At 44.8% G+C, this 25553-nt stretch overlaps 1 protein-coding gene across 1 annotated transcript; it reads right to left on the bottom strand.

Annotated features, from left to right (window-relative positions):
• Positions 1 to 5144: 5144 nt before the first annotated feature.
• Positions 5145 to 7692, bottom strand: LOC123154199 (beta-1,2-xylosyltransferase XYXT1). The gene is made up of 6 exons (XM_044572978.1): positions 7318 to 7692; positions 7122 to 7196; positions 6940 to 7032; positions 6785 to 6844; positions 6619 to 6696; positions 5145 to 6522 (listed from the first exon to the last, which is right to left on the bottom strand). Exons 1-6 carry the CDS (start codon positions 7463 to 7465, stop codon positions 5333 to 5335), a joined length of 1644 nt encoding a protein of 547 aa, XP_044428913.1. The 5' UTR covers positions 7466 to 7692; the 3' UTR covers positions 5145 to 5332.
• Between the last annotated feature and the right edge of the window lie 17861 nt (positions 7693 to 25553).

Raw genomic sequence — 25553 nt, forward strand, 5'->3', positions numbered from 1 at the left:
GACAATCCAGTAATAAGATATGTGTTTAGGCATCTTGTCATATTTTTGCCGGTTGTGCCTTTTTGTTTTATGATTCGATTCTACTTGTGTACCTGAGGTGAGTTTTGTACTTTTTCTATACTTTAATTAATAAAATGCATGTGTGCATCACTTGACGCAGATGTCGAGTGTAATCCTCCTATTCGCAAAAAAGAAAAGAAAAAAATTCCAATTTTTTTGCGGGCAGATAGTTTTCAAGTTGAACTTCTTTTTATCAATATAATGAAATTGTTGTGAGCACGAACTTCTTTTGTTTTTAGTGTTCGTGCTCATTGAACTTGTATTTTAGTTGTAAGAACGAACGTTTCCATGGACGGGGACATGCTGCCTTCTGTGCCAAGGATGGTGCACTTTAAGTCTCAGCGCAAGTGAGGACACATGTGCTGGATCTGCCCTCTGTTATTTTTCAAACATACGTACGTACCCACTGTCTCGGGGTTCTGAGCTATCGCTAGCTCCACTACATCTTTAAAAACACTAGAATCAATGGTTACCTATCTATAGATACACAGCTGTATCGATGGATACCTCTATAGATACACAGCTGTAATCGCGGGTGTCATAAGTCAAAGGGTTTGAATCCAAACCTTGGAACCCTTGGCTCATTTTGTAGAAGTACTAACTTGGTGGCTCCATTTGAAATTAGTGAAGGAATTCGAACTTGCTGCCTATTTGCATGGTTTCAGTAGAGAGTAGTTCATAACAGCCTTATTTTAAGTATAAAAATCTATTCATACAAAGTCCAAAAGTTGTTTTTTTTTACAAAAGTTATCATCGAGATGCCAGAGAAGAATACAAAGTATTGCGCTAGAACAAACATAACTAGATAAATAACTTTACAATTTACACCCATCATGTTGTATAACTTGGTAGGGATAACACATCGATTCACAACTGCAATCTAGGTGAGATGTTATTAATACTTCTTTTTACCAAGATGACAAAAATACTAATTTTTGGACACAATACTATGTTTGAGTTTGCCTTGTAGGCAGGGTACCTAAAAATCAAGATATAGAGAATGATGAAAACTAGCCATTAAGCCAGTTTAATTAGCCTCCCTCCCTCGGAGGCTTGGTACGATCAAGTGGGAAATCCGCTCCCTCTTGACAAGACGTGTCATGGGAAGTAGTGTAAGGTGCTCCAAGGTGATAGTTTAGTTTAAGGGGATAAGTGGGCCAATAAAAATATGTGAAAAAGGTAACAAAGAGAAATGTTTAGAGGGACAAAGACACGAGGGGGGTGTTTAACTTTTTTTAGAAAACTTCCAATCTATCCATCATGCCATGGCAGTATAAACAACACAAAAATAATAAAAATTACATCCATATCCATAGACCATGATTTTTACTTTTACTCTCCTTATATATGCCTTTTTAGTTAATTAAATGGCTTTTTTATTTCCTTTCAGAATAAAACTCTATTTTTAATCGGAAAGCTAAATATCCTGCAAGAATGTTAGGTTGTTTATAAGGTTCTTTAACTTTTTTGATAGAAATATGAAATTTCTGGTTTACAGAGTTAATTTCCTTTTGTATATCTTTCTCTAATATGTTTAAAAAGAACGAAAGGTTCTCATTTTACCTCTCTTTCGTCCAACCTTCCTTATATACGTTCCACTCTTTCCTTCTCCTCTTTGATTTTTTTCCTCCCATATCTGATTTTTCTACCATCCATTCTCCCTAAAATAGAATCAATTGTCTCATGTTTTAATAACTTACCAAAATAAAAACACATTTTATTTGATAAGTCATTAAATTCTTATCAAATAAGTGCTTAATAATAAAATGGCAGGTAAATACTGGCGATTGCACACAAGAACTTGCTAAAATTTTAGCGCATCAATATAATAATGGACGTGTCGTCATGAGCTAATCTACTAGAATGTTTATACTCCCGTTGCAACGCACAAGCAATTGTCCAGTCTCTAATAAATTTGGTAATCTAATATGGATTACAACGTGGATCGTATCAACTTAACTAGCCTATACAACTCCAAGCAACGGTCAAGCACAAACAACCAAAAGAAAACAAGTTACGGTTATCCCAAGCTAGGAACATATCCACAATGGCAATCTAATGGAAAAAAGGTGCACAAATGGGTTTATAACCATTTTGGCATGGCCATACCATTTTGGCTTTTTAGAAGAAACAACATTTTGACACAGCCATGCAAATCAACACCGCTTGTTTCACAAAATACATGCCGGTAATTTCTTTTCTAGTAAATACGTATTTTTGCTTAGTAGCAATCATACTTGAAATAATGCTACGACACGTGTAACTAAATGCAATGTAGGTCGATACACATTTACATACAATGCAATGTAGGTCAAAACACATGCATACAACCTCAAGATGCCACTTAAATTGTCATGAAATGCCCTTTGAACCTTAATTAAGCGTTCTTTAGTTTTTTTGTGGTACTTGTTAATTTTCTGGCAGAAAATTAAGTGGAAAATAGATGGTTGCGCGTTGTAGACCTACACAGTCCAATTGTAAGGCCGCTTTCTTGAGAACGTCCTAGCGGACAAAAAACAAGGTTTTTGTGAGCTTCCTACACAGGGGTGAAGCCAGAAAAAAAAAGGTCTCCGGGTCAACACGAACAAGTAGCACCAATTTATCCTAAAAAAGTAGCAATGATATATATGACTAAAAAAATGTGTAGGTCGCATTAACTAACATGCCTAAAATGATTTTCAGTAACCTCACATAAATGAAAAATCATAGTTGCCAACGTAACATAACAAAATAAATATGGTTACATTTGTTTTAGGTAAAACTACGGTTACATCATGAATGTGAGACTGGGTGCTTTTTTGGGCTGCCCATCGTGAATGTGAGACTGGGGCTTTTATATACGTACCGGTGTTTGGGCCAATGGCATCGGGGTCAATTGCCCCTGGCCCAACACTGTAGCACCGCCCTTGTTCCTACGTTGAAAATCATATGAATTCTGGTTGTTGAGAGCATGTCCGTGCACGTAGCTCGTTGCTGGCAGCATAGGACAGTTTCTCCTTGGAAGAAAAGTTGACAACGACAATTCTCTTTAAAAAATGGGACCTCCTAATAATTCTATCAGTTAAGCACGATTAGTTCAACCGCATCCTATATATCTAAGAGATTGATCCCCACTAACCTATTTATTTTAACATGCAAGCATGCCACATCACCATACAATTATAGATGAAATAAAACCCACCATAACATGCAACCATGCATGAGAAAATAATTATCATTCTATTGTTCAACTTATATTCAATAAATATTTTATCACATATGATAAGCCATATGCATTTTTTATTTTGATTCATGTGTTGTCAATCTAAAAATTTAGATTTCACACATTCTAGTCTTATTAAAATATATTGCAACCAATTTCCACAGCAACGCGCGAGGCATCATCTAATGTACATCAATCAGCTTATACATTGGCGACTTTTTCTGGAGGATCTACAGTTGCGACTTCTTCTTTGATTAAAAAATGGGATCTACAGTTGCGACTTCTTCTTCGATTAGTGGTAGAAGTTCCCACCACGTGACGACGGAACAGTTGCTGCTGCATCGAGAGACAGATCAGCCTTTTGTTTTGCGGAAAAAATCAAATATGTTAGAAAGTCATCAGTACAAAGCCCCTCAAATATAATACTCCCTCCGTTCTAAAATATAGTATGTCTTTGATCTCCGTGCTTCAGCTTTGACCATAAATTTAACCAGCGAGACCGACTGCGTCGAGAGCAAAAATTATACCCGCCGCAATCGGTTTCGTTGGTTAAATTTATGGTCAAAGTTAAATCTCGAAAAACATGGGCACACTATATTTTGAAACGGAGAGGGTAAAAGATTGATTCATTCTTGCATTGTTCCAGTATGACTACCCATAATGGGAGTAACATATGCACTAATATCACACATATTTAGATAAAATAGATAATGTGACAAGCAATAAATGAAAAAGAAGAGCAAAGTGGTAACATCGCTAATTACTAGTAGTATGAGTAATATCACACGTATCAAGGCGAGATGGGTCTATAACCTAATAATTGAAATGTTGCATGTTAGCACATATATATTACTTCCCACTCTAAAGGTAGTAATATAGACTACTAACATATGCATGTTACTAGTTTATTACTACCCATTGTGGCTAGTCTATCAAATTAGGAAACCTTCAAATTAGTATGTTGGTTACATCGAGGTCTCGAGACCATCAAACAATTACTATTACCGCTAGAACGAGCCGTCGGCGTGTTGTTATTATCGCTCCACTATTGAAGTTGGTTCAACCTTGTCGATGACAAACGAAAAGTCTTTGTGCACGTGCCCTGCAGACCATCACCCTAAAATCGCACTCGTCCTGGTTGGGAGTGATCTGTCTTAATACCACTAGGCAAACAGCCTAGAAGGCGGGAATACAAATACAAGCGCACCAGTTTGGACTCCAACAAGGTTACTACTGTATCCGCTATGAAATGGTACACTGGCCTTATTTTTCTTTCTTCTGATTTTGGCTATTAATTAAGTGATTTTGCTGATTCTTAATCGTCCAAGAATCTCTTAGCAGCCAGTCAACTCCATGAACCACCGTTCTGACAAGTGGTCTGTGAAACAATTCCATACTCGTTGTATTCTAGAAGTAAATATTCTTTACTCCCCTAGATGAAGAAATTATTAGTACACTGTTTTTTTACTTATATGAGTAAATTTGTAAAATTATTTGAAAATATTTATCTATTGGCTAAGTTATATTTTTTTTAACTATCAAGATGCCCATACGTTGCACGGAACATCAAGATGCATCTGTATAAATTGTTTATTTTTTGGGAGAAAAGGTTGAACGAGGGAAAGCCTTATTTACAAATGTGAAAAGGGGTGTGGGTATTTTTTTTCAAAATTGCCATAGTTTCTTTCCTATCCATCAGATATAAATCGAACGGCCTATATTGCAGAATGGCAAACACACCATCATTACCGACTTTGTTTTTTATAAGAGTAAAGAAACAGGTGGTTTATCGGTGGAGTTTTGTCCTGCGCGACGGGTCCTGTAAACATTTATTGGTTAATATGTTTGGTTTTCAAAATAAAGAAGTAAAATATAATCAGCTTTTTAACAAAACAAAAGAAACGTTCTTCGTAATATCATATGGAAAATAGTACTATGATTGTTGTACATTGAAGACAATATTAATTATCATCCATGTACATTGAGACTATTCTAACTATATCAAAATCTAACAAAGAAAAAAGAAAAAAGAAAAAAAAGAATGTCATCGTCTTTGTTCAATCAAACTCTCTACCGCAGGTGCTCCAATGCCCGCAGCAGAGAGGGCCTAAACCTCTCTACGTCGATCCGCACGTCCTGCTTGCCGAGGTACCACTCCGCCACGTTCCCCCACCCGCTCAGGTGGATGGCGGCGGGGTCCTTGATCATGGGGTGCTCCTTCCCGAACACGCCCATCAGCGAGCTCTCCTCCGCCGCCACGCTGTACTGGATGTACCGGAGCCCCATGTCGCGGGCCGGGTCCCCGAAGTCGGTCCGGGCGATCTCCTCCAGCCGCCCGTACGGCACGATCTGCAGGAACACGGCCCCCGTGGGCAGGTACACGCAGTTTGTCAGCCCGGCGCCGTGCACGCCGACCATGACGTCGAAGGAGTTCATCTCCCGCGTGAACTCGTCGTAGCTGGCCTTCGGGCGCCCGGCGACGACCACCTTGAACCCCGCCGCCTCCGCCGCCGCGACGACCTCCGGGAGGTTGAGGATCTTCCGGCTGTTCGTCCTCTCCAGGATGATCATTCGCGGACGCCGGCGGCGCCCGCCGGGCGGACGGACGTCGCCGAGCTTGATCGGCCGGTCACGCGGCAGCGAGTACGCGTGCCTCAAGAACCTGGTGAAGTCGACCATGGTGTAGTCCCCGCCGGTTTCGTCGAGGGAGGGGTCGATGGTGAACTCCTTGCGGCTGCCGTAGCCCACGACGACGTGCGGGTAGCACCGGACGGCGCCGTCGTCGTTCTCAAAGTCCACGACGTCGTGGCGCGAGATCTGGGCGAAGATCCGCTTGTACCTGTCCACCCAGAAGGGCAGGAAGTTGACGACGAGGAGCTGGACCTCCCCGTTGAAGCGGCGCGCGCCGATGAAGAGCGGGACGAGGACGTCGGTGAAGTCGTGCCAGTAGTTGCCGGTGAGACCGCCGAGCTCGATCACCATCGCCGGGATGTTGAGCTGCGTCGTGCACTGCGGGGCGTCACGGGAGTTTGGGACGGCCCTCACCGTGACCTGCTTCAGGCCGTCGAGGTACTTGCGGGAGTAGGGCTTGATCTGCCACTCCTTGGGGGGAGCCCGCGGCGAGACGAGCGTGACGGTGGCGCCGGGGCCTCCCTGAGCTCGCGCGTCGCCGGCCAGCTCGCAGATGTCGTACTTGCCGAACGACGTGTCGCAAATCGGCTTGGCGTCGGCCACATTGTTGTAGTCATCCGTTCCTCCGCCTGAACATCGATCGCACGCAAACATGATGATGTTCACCAGATCGAACTTGACAGTTTGGGTAAAGCAATTCAAGTCAGTCACACGTATTATCATACCGAATTCCTTTGATTCGGCTGCCTCCTCGTTCTTGTCCTGGCTTTTCGCCTCCCAGTTGTCGGATTTCATTTCGTTGCCTGATTGGCACCACACATCAGAAAAATTTGATGACACGATGGCTGCTAATAATTGAACAAAAACAACAACAATAAACAGAAATGGCACCTAGTTGTTCTTCGATCGAATTTCTCCCTGCCCACTGCTGCTCGCTCTCGTCCTGTTTCTCTGAAGAAGAGGGGACGAAAAGGTCGAAATCGAGACTTGTTCTTGGTTAATCAACAAGGTATCTCTTATATTATTATGACGCAACTAACGTTTACCTTGACGCCGTGGCGTTGATGGTTCCGTGTGCGCCTTGGCCTTCTCCTCTTCCTCCTCCTGGCTGAATTCCTCCATTCCTCTGCTCGCATCATCTACAGTAGCTTCAAAACTTCAGCAGATTTAGCTACACAAAATTATCTAAAGATCCCTAGGTATATATTGATTCGGCGTGCGTGCGTGCCTTGCCCTGGATGGCTCCTTCGATGCTTTGCAGGGATTGCTTCAGCTGAATCGATTGCCTCTGGGTCCAACAAGGCTGCGTTTGAGCACCAAGATAAAGATTGTAAGGACTGATCATAAAACTTTCCTGCTCCTTGAGCTCCTAAAGTTGATTCCCTCTATGACAATTAGAAGAAGAGGAGGATTGATCATGATACCTTTTTGGCTGTAGCTGAACTGCGTTGACACCATCAGGTAGAGGAGCACAAGCAGGGAGCCGAGCAACAGGCCGTACGCAACATAGCTGCTCTTCCACGGCGACGATCGGTTCGCGCTCCTCGCCGCCTTCCCCTCCGCTCGCATCATCTTGATCTTATTAGCCTCCACGAAAATGGTCTTTGACCACGCCGCGGCATAAGCACAGATCTCCCGAGGGCCCTGGCTTGGCTTTCAGGGTGTTTTTATTTTCGGTTTCTCTCTTTGATAAGAAAGAGGGAGGATTAGTTCGTTGCGAGAATATAGAATAAGAGAGACACTTGGACTTCCGGAGGTTAGTTTACTGGTTCTTTGCACTTCATCGTGACAAGGAATGGGATCGTGGATCCTTCTCCCTTTGTTTTCTTTGACATGTACGTACTGTCTTATATCCAGAAGAAGTGAATTTCACAGCACATGACGGGGGCCTTTGCAAGCTAGTGTACTTGTACACCTTCCATAAAGATGTCACCAAAAGAATATTTGAATGCCGTAAAAATACAAAATATTCTAAATATGTATATCACACATTTCTTGTAAAAATGTTATAATTATGGAACTTAGAGCGAAAGAATAAAAAGCCTAGCTGCAACCTCCCCTGTCACTCCACTGGGCGATATTAGCTATCGCCGCGTGACCTCCCTTTTCTGGTGTCGGTGTCGCCGCATCCACTTCAAGAAGAGGGGTTCTCGCGCAATGGCAATGGTGGGATGTCTCAACATGTATTTTTCACACGATGATTGATTAGGTGAGGATTGCACCGATGGAGCCTCCCAAATTGGATACGACGGTCAGGCAACAATCTTGCCCACAAAGACTCAACTGTTGGAAAACATGAAAATACCGTTGACGATGCCATAGTGTTACACCGATGTAAAGTATGAAGAACCAACATGTTGTCCATGAACACCGACAGGAATAGAAACTCCCAAGCTCATTGATTCTAGACCGAGCGTCACTAAGATGGGATCCAAATTGAAGGACTTTTATTTGAGACAATACCCCTATCACTGTTGAAACAACATTACCGCGACACCAAGACCTAACCAAAGAACCCTTCCAACACACCAGAGACAGAGACATGAGTTCCCCTACCCTCCATCACCTCGCTGGTGCCCTGAGTGAGGGGAACTCGTTGAGACTTCGCGAACCCTAGAGCGTGAACCTCGACGGTGGTCGAAGAAAGGGGAACCGTTGAACTTCATGTAACATCCTCGATGCGACTATATCTCCCACGTGTCGAGGCACGACTTAGAGGCATAATCGCATTGAAGGCATATGTCGCAAGTGAGGTAATCTTCACGCAACCCGTGTAATATAATAAGAGAAAGAGATACATAGTTGGCTTACAATCGCCACTTCACACAATTGCATGAATAAAGCATTACATCATACAAATACAATGAAGGTCCGACTACGGAACCTAAATAAAAGAAGAACCCCAAAAGCGACACGGTCCCCGATCGACCCCAACTGGGCTCCACTACTGATCAACTAAAACGAAACAACACAAAGGACAAGATCTTCATCGAGCTCCTCCTGAGCTTGGTTGCGTCACCTGCACGGTCTCATCGGCACCTGCAAGCTGGTTTTGGAAGTATCTGTGAGCCAGGGGGACTCAGCAATCTCGCACCCTCGCGATCAAGACTATTTAAGCTCATGGGTAAAGTAAAGGTATGAGGTGGAGCTGCAGCAAGCGACTAGCATATATGGTGGCTAACATACGCAAATGAGAGCGAGAAGAGAAGGCAAAGCACGGTCGATAAAAGTATGATCAAGAAGTGATCCTAGACAACCTACGTCAAGCATAACTCCAACACCGTGTTCACTTCCCGGACTCCGCCGGAAAGCGACCATCACGGTTACACACGCGGTTGATTCATTTTAATTAAGGTCAATTTCAGGTTTTCTACAACCGGACGTTAACAAATTCCCATCTGCCCATAACCGTGGGCACGACTTTCGCAAGTTCAAATCCCTGCAGGGTGTCCCAACTTAGCCCATCAAAAGCTCTCACGGTCAACGAAGGAATATACCTCCACCCGAGACATTTCGATCAGACTCGGTATCCCGGTACAACAAGACATTTCGACAGGGTAAAACTAAACCAGCAACACCGCCCGATGCGCCGACATCCTGATGGGAGCTGTCCATATCTCGTTCTCAGGGCAACACCGGATAGGTCAAGCTACGAGTAAAACCAGCCCTCAAGTTTCCTCGAGGTGGCCCCGCAGGCTGCCCATTTCGGACCAACACTTAGAGAAGCACTGGCCCGGGGGGGTTAAAATAAAGATGGCCCTTGGGTCCGCGAAACCCAAGGGAAAAAGGCTAGGTGGCGAATGGTAAAACCAATGTTGGGCATTGCTGGAAGAGCTTTACTTAAGGCGAAATGTCAAGGGGTTCCCATTATAGCCCAACCGCGTAAGGAACGCAAAATCCGGGAACATAATACCGATATGACGGAAACTAGGGCGGCAAGAGTGGAACAAAACACCAGGCATAAGGCCGAGCCTTCCACCCTTTACCAAGTATATAGATGCATTAATTAAATAAGATATATTGTGATATCCCAACAAGTAAAACATGTTCCAACAAGGAACAACATCTCCATGTTCCAACAAGGAACAAACTTCAATCTTCACCTGCAACTAACAACGCTATAAGAGGGGCTGAGCAAAGCAGTAACATAGCCAATCAACGGTTTGCTAGGACATGGTGGGTTAGAGGTTTGACATGGCAATTTGGGAGGCTGACAAGCAAGTGGTAGGCATCGTAGCATTGGCATAGCAAAAGAGCGAGCATCTAGCATAGCAAAGATAGTAGTGATTTCGAGGGTAAGATCATCTTGCCTGAAATCCCGCAAGGAAGAAGAACGAGTCCATGAAGAAGACAAACGGACGTAGTCGAACGGATCCTCACAAACGCGACGTTATCGGAACCAACCCGAAGAAGCAACACCGGAAAAGAAGCACACAACATAGTGAACAACCACCACATAAACATGGCAAGATGCCCAATCAAGTATGATGCATGTCCGGTTTAATGAAGCATGGCATGGCAAAGTGCAACAACCAAAACTACAAATTAAGTGGAGCTCAATATGCATCGGGATGCATATTGACAAAACACCACATCAATTATTTAGTTCTCTCTTGTTTATGTAACCAACAATATTAAATGTTGATTAACATGTCAAAAGGTGAAGCACAACAAAACTACCTATCTAGACAAGTTTAAATGAGGCCGGAAGCAACGAACAACAATTCCGGAAACTCCTCATATGCAAAAATTAGGTTTGGTACTGTTCTGCCCTAAACACAATTTTAAAGTTGTTAAACATGCAAAGTAATGTCACCATGTTAAACTAGGCAAAATTCTACCCCATTTACATATAAATTTTATTAAAATCAGAGTTACAGTTATTTAGTTATGAATTAAATCATTTTAACATGGCATATGAGCAAATTAATGGAAACAACATTTTTAACATTTTAAACATAGATGAAAGTTGGATATTATTAATATACACAAAATTCTGAGCAAGTTTCATATATAAAACATTTTAATCCGATGCAGGGTTGGTGAGTTATTAAATGCATGAACTAGGAGGGTAATCTGCAAAACTGGCAATCTCTGGATAAATAGGAAAAATCCCAGGCGCTGGAAAAAAATGATATGGGCCGAATCTGGAGCAGATTGGGCCAACAGAAGAAAAAAAAACTAAGGAGCCGCTGGGGGGGGGGGCAGCTCACCATGGGCTCTTGGCCCAGCTGGAGGGGAAGCAGGCCGTCGGGGTGAGGAGGCGCGCTGGGCCTCGTGGCGAAGGGATCTGGGCCTGCTGGTCTGCTCAGGCCCACGAGGCGCAAGGGGGGTCCTCCTCCTCGATCCCGCCTGGATCGAGGGAGGCACGGGGGAGGGGGGGCGGCGCCGTTCGCCGGCGGGCAGCGGCAAGGAGGGACGGAGGAGGCCGGCGAGGGCAGGGAACGCGCGGATCCGGGCGCGGGGAGCGGAGGCCGAGGCTGCGGGGCCCGTTCCCGAGGTCAGCGGGGCTCGGCGACGCCGGCGTCGAAGATCGGGAGCTCGGCTCCATGGATTTTCATGGCGGCGAGGGTTGGAGCAGTAGCAGCGAAGGCGCGAGGAACGGAGGCCGGCGAGGGGGACGGACTCCGACGAGGCACGGGTGGCCGGTGGGAGCATCTGGCGCGGCGGCGCGGCTCCGGTCGGCCTGGGGCAAACGGCGGCGAAGAGAGGGCCCCGTGGTGGCCCGGTTCGGCCCCGGGAGGATGGCGGCGAAGTGGGCGCAGGGGAGGTGAGGTGGCGGCTCGGGATAGGCTGGCGGCGGCGGTTGGGTGACGTGGCGCGACGGGATTGGTCGGAGTGAGGTGGCGACCGAGCGGACATGTCCGGGCGCGGTGAGGACGCGTCCGGCGGCGCGAGGGGAGGGGTTTTTAGGGTTCATCCGCGAAATGATCCGAAATTTCGGGGAGGGATGCTCTTTTATAGGTAGAGGGAGCTAGGAAAGTCCAAATGAGGTGTGGTTTTCGGACACGCGATCGTGATCAAACGCTCTAGATGATGGAGCAGAGTTAGGTGGGTTTTGGGCCAAATTGGAGAGGTGTTAGGCTGCAACACACACGAGGCCTTCTCGGTCCCTCGGTTAACCGTTGGAGTATCAAACGAAGTCCAAATGGTACGAAACTTGACAGGCGGTCTACCGGTAGTAACCCAAGGCTGCTTGGCAAGTCTCGGTCCAATCCGGAAATGTTTAATCCCCACACAAGAAAGAAAGGTAGAAATGACCACCGGGGGAGAACGAAGCGCCGGAATGCAAAACGGACAACGGGGAAAAAGCTCGGATGCATGAGACGAACACATATGCAAATGAAATGCACATGATGACATGATATGCAATGCATGACACGCAAGCAATGACAAGGCAACAACAGCGAATAACTGGACGACACTTGGCACATCGGTCTCGGGGCGTTACACTTCAGGATGGGGCGAACACTAGAATGAAAAAATTTAGATTGAGGAGGGCAAGATGATATTTTCAGAACCAACAAAGCTAACCGATGACAAGTCCGCTCGTGATGTGTTTGCAAAAACAATGAGGGTTGACAAGTTCAAACATGAGCATGGATTGTGCTACAGCGTGTCCAACTAGCCATCACGCACGATGTTCCCATGTGCCTTGGAGTCTATCGTTATTAGATAACTCGAACTTGCTTACCACTACCATTTGTCGTAAAACATCTCTAAATCCTCTAGGAACTAGTTTCTCTAACTAGCATATCCTAAGGCCTCATTTGGTTTACACCAATTTTATAGAAGTTCTAAAGCCTTTAGAGCCCTTCATCAGTCAGATGCAGAGACCGGGGTGATTCTCCTTTTCTTCTAGGCATGTTGGTTGCGCCGGGTGCCAGGCAGTGTTGCTCATGTTGTACTAGCTGATTGTAATTCTGTTTCTGAGGAATAAAACCCATTTTTTCCATGCAAAAAGAAAAAGAAAAAAAGAAGAGTTAATCCTTCACATTTTAAAGAAAAAAATAGACTAGACTCGTTGAAAAAACTTATATTCTATGAATCAAACGGCATACCTTTTCTTATAGAAAATAACATACATGTCATCTCACTTCCTATAGTTTTCGTATTCTCAAGATATCTCTATCCTGAACTAGAGAAGGCATCAACATATAACTCCTTCCAAAAGTTATAAGTTTGTTTCGACGAAAAAAAATTATGAGTTTGCATCCTTTAAAAAACTATACTTTGGACTATTTTTAGTTCAAAAAGGACAACTCTCACAACAAACAAGGAGATGACCGTGCCGCCCGCAGCCACTGCCACAGCTGCCTACCTCGCCATCGGCCACCCCGGGCCCAACCTGACGCCCTTATCGTGGGCCACCCCGTCATCTCCGGCCACGATGATTTTTTCTTCCCCGTCGTCTCCAGCCACGGTGACACTTCTCCCGGCGTCGCTGGCTCGGCAGTGCTCCTCTCCGTCGTAACCGGCCACGATCAGGCAGCAGCATGGGCAGAATAATTTTTATAGAGGAGAAACATCAAATACACCTTTATATACAGAGAAACATGGCCGCGATTTGTGTTTCTGACCATGCCATCATGACACTAGGAGAATTAAGATTAGAAGAACACATTCAGATGTGTTTAACATATTTATGCATGTATCTGTTAGGATAATCTCCCACGGTATCTCGCTCCAGTGCCGAGGCTGAGTATCGTGCTGTGGCTAATGCCGTCGCCGAGTGCTCATGGCTTCGCCAGGTTCTCCAGGAGTTGCTTCTTGATATTCCGAAGGCCACCATTGTCTACTGTGACAATGTCTCTGCGGTCTACCTCTCCGCCAACCCCGTTCATCATCGTCGCACGAAGCACATTGAGCTCGACATTCACTTCGTGCGAGAGCAGGTGGCCCTTGGGCGCGTCTATGTTCTTCATGTTCCCACCGCTCAGCAGTTTACCGATGTCATGACGAAGGGGTTACTGACGCCTACATTTGAGGAGTTCCGATCCAGTCTATGTGTCACTGGTGACGTATCGACTGCGGGGGGGGGGGGGGTGTTGAACATATTTTAGGATAATCTCCTACCGACCCCACCTCTAGTTTCCATGTATATATGAGGCCGAGGGCTGCCCTTATACCCATATATATGTGCACCGTGCATCCGATCAATACATCAAGAGTTGCATTGCCTCCAATAAGATGAAGTGCCCAAACTGTGGTCCGTGGACGATGAATTCCATCTACTTTCTAGACTCCTTCGTATGTGTATGTGGCGCTTGGTGAGTCTTTAACAAATTACTTACATGGATCATCTATCATAGCCCTAGCTATCTAATGGACATCAATCTCAAAATGAAGCATGAAGAAGATACAAACACAATAAGCACACATCCGGCCTCTGCATAGCTAGGATGCACGCAGCCAACACCAACGCACGCACACAAAAATACGCCGACAAATAGCAAAGTCATACAAAACCAAAGCTATGCGCAGGCGAGGAAAAAAGAAAAAAGCCCCAAAGCGATCACATCATGATCGGCAAACTATAACAATGACCATATCTGCACCGACAATCTCATGACACCACGCGGACGACGAGGTTCTTCAACAGTAACACCTTAAGGAAGGGAGTGACATTCAAGAGTCACCATCACCGGATCCAGCCACCCAAGGCTGGAATCTAGGTTTTCACCCTAAAAAATCAATTCGAACATTCCGAACAATGCCTTCAACAAGGTAACGACATCAAAACATTGTCATTGTCAGGTATACCCAACTCGGACCAGACCAAGGCTTTCACCCTGGAGCTCAAGACCGGGTGCTCAAGTAGCACCACCATCGAGGTCATTCATGTGTTGTCGCTGCCACTTTTCCATGATCCCAGCAGCTACAAGCGATATGACCGATGCCACTACACAAGAATCCCTCTGCATCAAGACATCGTCCATAGTTTGCATCTCGCCGCCGAAGTGAACCACCATATCTGCAGAGATGAAACTCTCACAAAATCTTTTGATGGCGACAACAATCTGTGGCGAGGCCTCCGCCGTCCTGGATCCAATCCCCAATGACGTAGTCAACTAGGTGGACGACAATACCATGGGTTGCAGCTAGCCAACAGTCTGGGCGGCCACCGATCATCTGCATGCATGTCCATGCATGTGCATTTGTGTATATGCATTCATGCACTAGACCCGCGTGCTTCCCCTGATCAAACTCACAGCCATGGACATCATCCAGATCGGAGCCAGAAAGGTAGCTGCGAGATCGGGAGGCACCACGACATGGGAAGCCCACGACATGGGACGATAGCGGCCAGAATAGATCAGGAAGCCAGCGGCGATGGCGGCGGCCAGATCGGAAGGTGGCCACCAGGGGGAAGAACAGAAGAAACCGGCCAGAGACACACAATCTAGTGGCTGCGTGAAAGAAAGAAGAAGAAAGAACAAGAAGGAAGAAGGAATAAGAAAATGAAGAGAGGCTTTCATGCTACTGTTGGGGAACGTAGTAATTTCAAAAAAATTCCTACGCACACGCAGGATCATGGTGATGCACCGCAATGAGAGGGGGGAGTATTGTCTACGTACCCTCATAGACCGTAAGCGGAAGCGTTATGAGAACGCGGTTGATGTAGTCGTATGTCTTCACGATCTGACCGATCCAAGTACCGAACGCAAGGCACCTCCGAGTTCAGCACACGTTCAGCTCGATGACGTCCCACGAACTCCGATCCAGCAGAGCTTCACGGGAGAGTTCCGTCAGCACGACGGCGTGATGACGATGATGATGTTGCTACCGACGCAGGGCTTCGCCTAAGCACCGCTACGATATGATCGAGGTGGATTATGGTGAAGGGGGGCACCGCACACGGCTTGGAACAATCAACTTGTGTGTTCTAGGGTGCCCCCGCTCCCGTATATAAAGGAGCAAGGGGGAAGGCCAGCCGGCCCTTGCTAGGCGCGCCAGGAGGAGGAGTCCTCCTCCTAGTAGGAGTAGGACTCCCCTTTCCTACTCCTACTAGGAGGGGGAAAGCAAGGAGGAGAGGGAGAAGGAAAGGGGGGCGCCGCCCCCCTTCCCTAGTCCAATTCGGACCAGAGGGGGAGGGGGCGCGCGGCCTGTCCTGGCCGGCCCCCTCTCTCTACTAAGGACCATGTGGCCCATTACTTCTCCCGGGGGGGGGGGGTCCCGGTAACCCTCCGGCACTCCGGTTTTCTCTGAAATCACCCGGAACACTTCCGGTATCTGAATATAGTCGTTCAATATATCAATCTTTATGTATCGACCATTTCGAGACTCCTCGTCATGTCCGTGATCACATCCGGGACTCCGAACTACCTTCGGTACATCAAATCACATAAACTCATAATACCAATCGTCAGCGAACATTAAGCGTGCGGACCCTACGGGTTCGAGAACTATGTAGACATGACCAAGACACGTCTCTGGTCAATAACCAATAGCGGAACCTGGATGTTCATATTGGCTCCTACATATTCTACGAAGATCTTTATCGGTCAAACCGCATAACAACATACGTTGTTCCCTTTGTCATCGATATGTTACTTGCCCGAGATTCGATTGTTGGTATCTCAATACCTAGCTCAATCTCATTACAGGAAAGTCTCTTTACTCGTTCTGTAATGCATCATCCCACAACTAACTCATTAGTTGCATTGCTTGCAAGGCTTATAGTGATGTGCATTACCGAGAGGGCCCAGAGATACCTCTCCGACAATCAGAGTGACAAATCCTAATCTCGATCTATGCCAACTCAACAAGTACCATCGGAGACACCTGTAGAGCACCTTTATAATCACCCAGTTATGTTGTGACGTTTGGTAGCACACAAAGTGTTCCTCTGGTAATCGAGAGTTGCATAATCTCATAGTCATAGGAACATGTATAAGTCATGAAGAAAGCAATAGCAGTAAACTAAAACGATCAAGTGCTAAGCTAACGAAATGGGTCAAGTTAATCATATCATTCTCTAATGATGTGATCATGTTAATCAAATGACAACTCATGTCTATGGCTAGGAAACTTAACCATCTTTGATTCAGCGAGCTAGTCAAGTAGAGGCATACTAGTGACACTCTATTTGTCTATGTATTCACACATGTACTAAGTTTCCGGTTAATACAATTCTAGCATGAATAATAAACATTTATCATGATATAAGGAAATAAATAATAACTTTATTATTGCCTCTAGGGCATATTTCCTTCAATCTCCCACTTGCACTAGAGTCAATAATCTAGTTCACATCTTTATGTGATTAGTTCACATCTCCATGTGACTAATACCCAAAGGGTTTACTAGAGTCAATAGTCTAGTTCACATCGTTATGTGATTAACACCCAAAGAGTGATCATGTTTTGCTTGTGAGAGAAGTTTAGCTTACGGGTCTGCAACATTCAGATCCGTATGTATTTCGCAAATTTCTATGTCTACAATGCCCTGCACGAAGCTACTCTAGCTAATTGCTCCCACTTTCAATATGTATCCAGATCGAGACTTAGAGTCATCTAGATCGATGTAAAAAGCTTGCATCGACATAACTCTTTACGACGAACTCTTTTATCACCTCCATGATCGACAAATATTTCCTTAGTCCTCTAAGGATAATTTTGACCGTTGTCAAGTGATCTACTCCTAGATCACTATTGTACTCCCTTGCCAGAAAGATGCTAAGGTATACAATAGGACTGGTAAATAGCATAGCATACTTTATAGAACCTATGACTGAGGCATAGGGAATGACTTTTCATTCTCTTTATATTTTTTGTTGTGGTCAGGTATTGAGTCTTTACTCAACTTCACACCTTGCAACACAGGCAAGAACTCCTTCTTTGACTGTTCCATTTTGAACTACTTCAAAATCTTGTCAAGGTATGTACTCATTGAAAAAACTTATCAAGCGTCTTGATCTATCTCTATAGATCTTGATGCTCAATGTGTAAGCAGCTTCATCGAGGTCTTTCTTTGAAAAACTCTTTTCAAACACTCCTTTATGTTTTTCAGAAAATTCTACATTATTTTCGATCAACAATATGTCATTCACATATACTTATCAGAAAAGTTGTAGTGCTCCCACTCACTTTCTTGTAATATAGGCTTCACCGCAAGTCTGTATAAAACCATATGCTTTGATCACTTTATCAAAGCATATATTCCAACTCCGAGATGCTTGCACCAGTCCATAGATGGATCGCTGGAGCTTGCTCACTTTGTTAGCACCTTTAGGATCGACAAAACCTTCTGGTTGCATCATATATAACTCTTCTTTTAATAAATCCATGAAGGAATACAATTTTGACATCCATTTGCCAGATTTCATAAAATGCGACAACTGCTAACATGATCCGGACAGACTTTTAAGCATCCATACGAGTGAGAAAATCTCATCGTAGTCGACACCTTGAATTTGTCGAAAACATTTTGCGACAATTCAAGCTTTGTAGATAGTAACACTACTATCAACATCCGTCTTCCTCTTGAAGATCCATTTCTTCTTAATGACTCACCGATCATCGGGCAAGTCAATCAAAGTCCATACTATGTTCTCATACATGGATCCCATTTCAGATTTCATGGCCTCAAGCCATTTCACGGAATCTGGGCTCATCATCGCTTCCTCATAGTTTGTAGGTTCGTCATGGTCAAGTAACATGACATCCAGAACAGGATTATCGTACCACTCTGGTGCGGATCTCACTCTGGTTGACCTACGAGGTTCAGTAGTAACTTGATCTGAAGTTACATGATCATCATCATTAGCTTCCTCACTAATTGGTGTAGGAGTCACAGGAACAGATTTCTGTGATGAACTACTTTCCAATAAGGGAGCAGGTACAGTTACCTCATCAAGTTCTACTTTCCTCCCACTCACTTCTTTCGAGAGAAACTCCTTCTCTAGAAAGGATCCATTCTTAGCAACGAATGTCTTGCCTTCGGATCTGTGATAGAAGGTGTACCCAACTGTCTCCTTTGGGTATCCTATGAAGACACATTTCTTCGATTTGGGTTTGAGCTTATCAGGATGAAACTTTTTCACATAAGCATCGCAACCCCAAACTTTAAGAAACGACAACTTTGGTTTCTTGCCAAACCACAGTTCATATGGCGTCGTCTCAATGGATTTAGATGGTGCCCTATTTAACGTGAATGCAGCTGTCTCTAATGCATAACCCCAAAACGATAGTGGTAAATCGGTAAGAGACATCATAGATTGCACCATATCTAATAAAGTACGGTTACGATGTTCGGACACACCATTACGCTGTGGTGTTCCAGGTGGCGTGAGTTGCGAAACTATTCCGCATTGTTTCAAATGAAGACCAAACTCGTAACTCAAATATTCTCCTCCACGATCAGATCGTAGAAACTTTATTTTCTTGTTACGATGATTTTCCACTTCACTCTGAAATTATTTGAACTTTTCAAATGTTTCAGATTTATGTTTCATCAAGAAGATATACCCATATCTTACTCAAATCATCTGTGAAGGTCAGAAAATAACGATACCTGCCGCGAGCCTCAACACTCATCGGACTGCATACATCAGTATGTATTATTTCCAACAAGTCTGTTGCTCGCTCCATTGTTCCGGAGAACGGAGTCTTAGTCATCTTGCCCATGAGGCATGGTTCGCAAGCATCAACTGATTCATAATCAAGTGATTCCAAAAGCCCATCAGCATGGATTTTCTTCATGCGCTTTACACCAATATGACCTAAACGGCAGTGCCACAAATAAGTTGCACTATCATTATTAACTTTGCATCTTTTGGCTTCAATATTATGAATATGTGTATCACTACGATCGAGATTCAATAAACCATTCACCTTGGGTGTATGACCATTGAAGGTTTTATTCATGTAAACAGAACAACAATTATTCTCTGACTTTAAATGAATAACTGTATTGCAATAAACATGATCAAATCATATTCATGCTTAACGCAAACACCAAATAACATTTATTTAGGTTCAACACTAATCCCGAAAGTATAGGGAGTGTGCGATGATGATCATATCAATCTTGGAACCACTTCCAACACACATCGTCACTTCACCCTTAACTAGTCTCTGTTCATTCTGCAACTCCAGTTTCGAGTTACTAATCTTAGTAACTGAACTAGTATCAAATACTGAGGGGTTGCTATAAACACTAGTAAAGTACACATCAATAACATGTATATCAAATATACCTTTGTTCACTTTTCCATCCTTCTTATCCGCCAAATACTTGGAGCAGTTCTGCTTCCAGTGACCAGTCCCTTTGCAGTAGAAGCACTTAGTCTCAGGCTTAGGTCTAGACTTGGGCTTCTTCACTTGAGCAGCAACTTGCTTGCCGTTCTTCTTGAAGTTCCCCTTCTTCCCTTTGCCCTTTTCTTGAAACTAGTGGTCTTGTCAACCATCAACACTTGATGCTTTTCTTGATTTCTACCTTCGTCGATTTCAGGATCACGAAGAGCTTGGGAATCATTTCCGTTATCTCTTGCATATTATAGTTCATCATGAAGTTCTAGTAACTTGGTGATAGTGACTAGAGAACTCTGTAAATCACTATCTTATCTGTAAGATTAACTCCCACTTGATTCAAGTGATTGTAGTACTCAGACATTCTGAGCACATGCTCACTAGCTGAGCTATTCTCCTCCATCTTGTAGGCAAAGTGCTTGTCAAAGGTCTCATACCTTTTGACATGGGCATGAGTCTAAAATACTAATTTCAACTCTTGGAACATCTCATATGCTCTGTGGCGTTGAAAACGTCTTTGAAGCCCCGATTCTAAGCCGTAAAGCATGGTGCACTAAACTATCAAGTTGTCATCAAATCGAGCTCGCCAAACGTTCATAACATATGCATCTGCTCCTGCAATCTGTCTGTCACCTAGCGGTGCATCAAGGACATAATTCTTCTGTGCAGCAATGAGGATAATCCTCATATCACGGATCCAATCCGCATCATTGCTACTAACATCTTTCAACTTAGTTTTTCTCTATGAACATATCAAAATAAACGGGGAGCTACATCGCGAGCTATTGATCTACAACATAGTTATGCAAATACTATCAGGACTAAGTTCATGATAAATTAAAGTTCAATTAAGCATATTATTTAAGAACTACCACTTAGATAGACATCCCTCTAATCATCTAAGTGATCACGTGATCCATATCAACTAAACCATGTCCGATCATCACGTGAGATGGAGTAGTTTTTAATGGTGAACATCACTATGTTGATCATATCTACTATATGATTCACGCTCGACCTTTCGGTATCCAGTGTTCCGAGGCCATATCTGCATATGCTAGGCTCGTCAAGTTTAACCCGAGTATTCCGCGTGTGCAAAACTGGCTTGCACCCGTTGTATATGAATGCAGAGCTTATCACACCCGATCATCACGTGGTGTCTCGGCACGACGAACTTTGACAACGGTGCATACTCAGGGAGAACACTTGCACCTTGAAATTTAGTGAGAGATCATCTTATAATGCTACCAACAATCAAGCAGAATAAGATGCATAAAGGATAAACATCACATGTAATCAATATAAGTGATATGATATGGCCATCATCATCTTGTGCCTTTGATCTCCATCTCCAAAGCACTGTCATGATCACCATCGTCACCGCCACGACACCATGATCTCCATCGTAGCATCGTTGTTGTCTCGCCAAATATTGCTTCCATGACTATCGCTACCGTTTAGTGATAAAGTAAAGCAATTATAGGGCGATTGTATTGCGTACAATAAAGCGACAACCATATGGCTCCTGCCAGTTGTCGGTAACTCAGTTACAAAAACATGATTATCTCATACAACAAAATATAACATCATGCCTTCACCATATCACATCACAACATGCCCTGCAAAAACAATTTAGACGTCCTCTACTTTGTTGTTGCAAGTTTTACGTGGCTGCTACGGGCTGAGCAAGAACCGTTCTTACCTATGCATCAAAACCACAACGATATTTTGTCAAGTTAGTGCTGTTTTAACCTTCAATAAGGACCGGGCGTAGTCACACTCGGTTCAACTAAAGTTGAAGAAACTGACACCCGCCAGCCACTTGTGTGCAAAGCACATCGGTAGAACCAGTCTCGCATAAGCGTACGCGTAATGTCGGTCCGGGCCGCTTCATCCAACAATACCGCCGAACCAAAGTATGACATGGTGGTAAGCAGTATGACTTGTATGCCCACAACTCACTTGTGTTTTACTCGTCCATATAACATCTACGCATAAACCTGGCTCGGATGCCACTATTGGGGAACGTAGTAATTTCAAAAAAAATCCTACGCACACGCAGGATCATGGTGATGCACAGCAATGAGAGGGGAGAGTATTGTCTACGTGCCCTCATAGACCGTAAGCGGAAGCGTTATGAGAACGCGGTTGATGTAGTCGTATGTCTTCACGATCCGACCGATCCAAGTACCGAACGCACGGCACCTCCGAGTTCAGCACACGTTCAGCTCGATGACGTCCCACGAACTCTGATCCAGCAGAGCTTCACGGGAGATTTCCGTCAGCACGACGACATGATGATGGTGATGATGTTGCTACCGACACAGGGCTTCGCCTAAGCACCGCTACGATATGATCGAGGTGGATTATGGTGGAGGGGGCACCGCACACGGCTTGGAACAATCAACTTGTGTGTTCTAGGGTGCCCCCTGCCCCATATATAAAGGAGCAAGGGGGGAGGCCGGTCGTCCCTTACTAGGTGCGGCAGGAGGAGGAGTCCTCCTCCTAGTACGAGTAGGACCCCCCTTCCTACTCCTACTAGGAGGGGAAAAGAAGGAGGAGAGGGATAAGGAAAGGGGAGCGCCACCCCCCTTCCCTAGTCCAATTCAGACCAGAGGGGGAGGGGGCGCGCGGCCTGCCCTGGCCGGCCCTCTCTCTCTCCACTAAGGCCCATGTGGCCCATTACTTCCTCGGGGGAGGGGGGGGTCCGGTATCCCTCCGGCACTTCGGTGTTCTCCGAAATCACCTGGAACACTTCCTGTATCCGAATATAGTCGTCCAATATATCAATCTTTATGTCTCGACCATTTCGAGACTTCTCATCATGTCCGTGATCACATCCGGGACTCCGAACTACCTTCGGTACATCAAATCACATAAACTCATAATACCAATCGTCAGCGAACATTAAGCGTGCGGACCCTACGGGTTCGAGAACTATGTAGACATGACCGAGACACGTCTCCGGTCAATAACCAATAGCGGAACCTGGATGTTCACATTGGCTCCTACATATTCTACGAAGATCTTTATCGGTCAAACCCCATAACAATATACATTGTTCCCTTTGTCATCGGTATGTTACTTGCCCGAGATTCGATCGTCGGTATCTCAATTCCAAGCTCAATCTCGTTACCGGCAAGTCTATTTACTCGTTTTGTAATGCATCATCCCGCAACTAACTCATTAGTTGCATTGCTTGCAAGGCTTATAGTGATGTTCATTACCGAGAGGGCCCAGAGATACCTCTCCGGCAATCGGAGTGACAAATCCTAATCTCCATCTATGCCAACTCAACAAGTACCATCGGAGACACCTGTAGAGCACCTTTATAATCACCCAGTTGCGTTGTGACGTTTGGTATCACACATAGTGTTCCTCCGGTAATCGGGAGTTGCATAATCTCATAGTCATAAGAACATGTATAAGTCATGAAGAAAGAAATAGCAGTAAACTAAAACGATCAAGTGCTAAGATAACTGAATGGGTCAAGTCAATCACATCATTCTCTAACGATGTGATCCTATTAATCAAATTACAACTCATGTTTATGGCTAGGAAACTTAACCATCTTTGATTCAACGAGCTAGTCAAGTAGAGGCATACTAGTGACACTCAGTTTGTCTATTTATTCACACATGTACTAAGTTTCCGGTTAATATAATTCTAGCATGAATAATAAACATTTATCATGATATAAGGAAATAAATAATAACTTTATTATTGCCTCTAGGGCATATCTCCTTCAACTTGTTGGCTCGGTGGTTTGCTTTATATATAAAGCGGGGCGAAAGTCTTTTTCGATAAGAGAGGCCTTCATGTTGACCGAGTTGGTTTGATAATTAAGTTTAGGGGATCTGCTAAATGAACAAAAGTTCAATCCCAATTTTTTTAACTCTTTGGGATATAGATTACATTTTGGCATTATAGGTGTTATAGTAATAACTCTAATACTACTTAAAATCCCACCCCTATCCTACATGACATGCCACATAAGTAATCAACACAAGTCAAGAATAGTCAACAAGGCTCAAAGCATTCAACCATAGTCAAAGCCACCCCTCGTGGATCCAAGCAAGCCACCCTGGTCAACAAAAGCCCAAGCAAGGTTTTGTAATCAACAAATCAAAGGAAGAGGAATACATTACTCATATAAAGGATATTGGAGTACCCACCTTCTGGGAGCCTCCCCGCGCGAGAGTGCCCTCCCTGCCATCTATTGCACCTAGGCCTCACGTGACTAGCTCCCTGGCGCGCTTGTGACCATCCAATTTGCATGCCTGCCTCACACCCAAAAGGCTTGCCTCAGGGGCCCATGATGGTGTTGGGGAATGTTGCATAGAAAACAAAAAAAATCCACACACACGCAAGATCTATCCATGGAGATGCATATCAACGAGAGGGGAGAGTTTGTCTACATACCCTCGTAGACCGTAAGTGGAAGCGTTTAGTAATGCGGTTGATGTAGTCGAACTTCTTCGTGATCCAACCGATCAAGTACCGAATGTACGGCACCTCCTCGTTCAGCTTGGTGAAGTCCTCGCCTTGTTGATCCAGCAAGATAGACGAAGTAGTGGATGAGTCCCGGCAGCATGATGGCGTGGTGAAGGTGATGGTGATGCTATCTCTGTAGGGCTTCGCCTAAGCACTCCGAAAATGTTACCGAGGGACGAAACTGTTGAGAGGGACGCCGCACACGGCAAAGAGATTGCCATGGTCTTGTGTGGCACCCCCTCCCTCATGTATATAGGTGGGGGAGAGGGGAGGCAGCCAGGAGGCACCCCCAAGGAGGCTGAATCCTCCTTGGGCTCCTGCCCTAGCCCCCCTCTCTTCCATGTTTGTCCGCGGGAGGAAGGCAGAGGGAGGTGGCGCCCCCTCTTTCCTTTCTCTCATGAGGAGGGAAAGGCAGGAGGGGCGAACCCTTCCCCTTTCCTTCCCCTAGGGTCGGTGGCCAGGGAGAGGGGTGCACTAGCCCCTTGTGGGCTGGTGTGTTCCCCTCTTTGGCCCATTAAGCCCATATAGCCTCCCGGGGCTTTCCAGAACCCCTCCTGGTGATCCGATGACTACCCGGTACCTCCCGAAACTCTTCGGTGTCCAAACATCATCGTCCTTTATATTAATCTTTGCCTCTGCACCATTACGGAGCTCCTCGTCATGTCCGCGATCTCATCCAAGACTTCGAACAACATTCGGTCACCAAATCACATAACTCATATATATAACACTATATCATCAACGAACGTTAAGCGTGCGGACCCTATGAGTTTGAGAACTATGTAGACATGACCGAGACACCTCTCCGGTCAATAACCAATAGCAGAACCTGGATGCCCATATTGGTTTCTACATATTCTATGAAGATCTTTATCGGTCGAACCTTATGACAACATACGTAATTCCCATTGTCT

This window comes from Triticum aestivum, chromosome 7A, assembly GCF_018294505.1.
Source record: "Triticum aestivum cultivar Chinese Spring chromosome 7A, IWGSC CS RefSeq v2.1, whole genome shotgun sequence".
Taxonomy (NCBI): Eukaryota; Viridiplantae; Streptophyta; class Magnoliopsida; order Poales; family Poaceae; genus Triticum; species Triticum aestivum.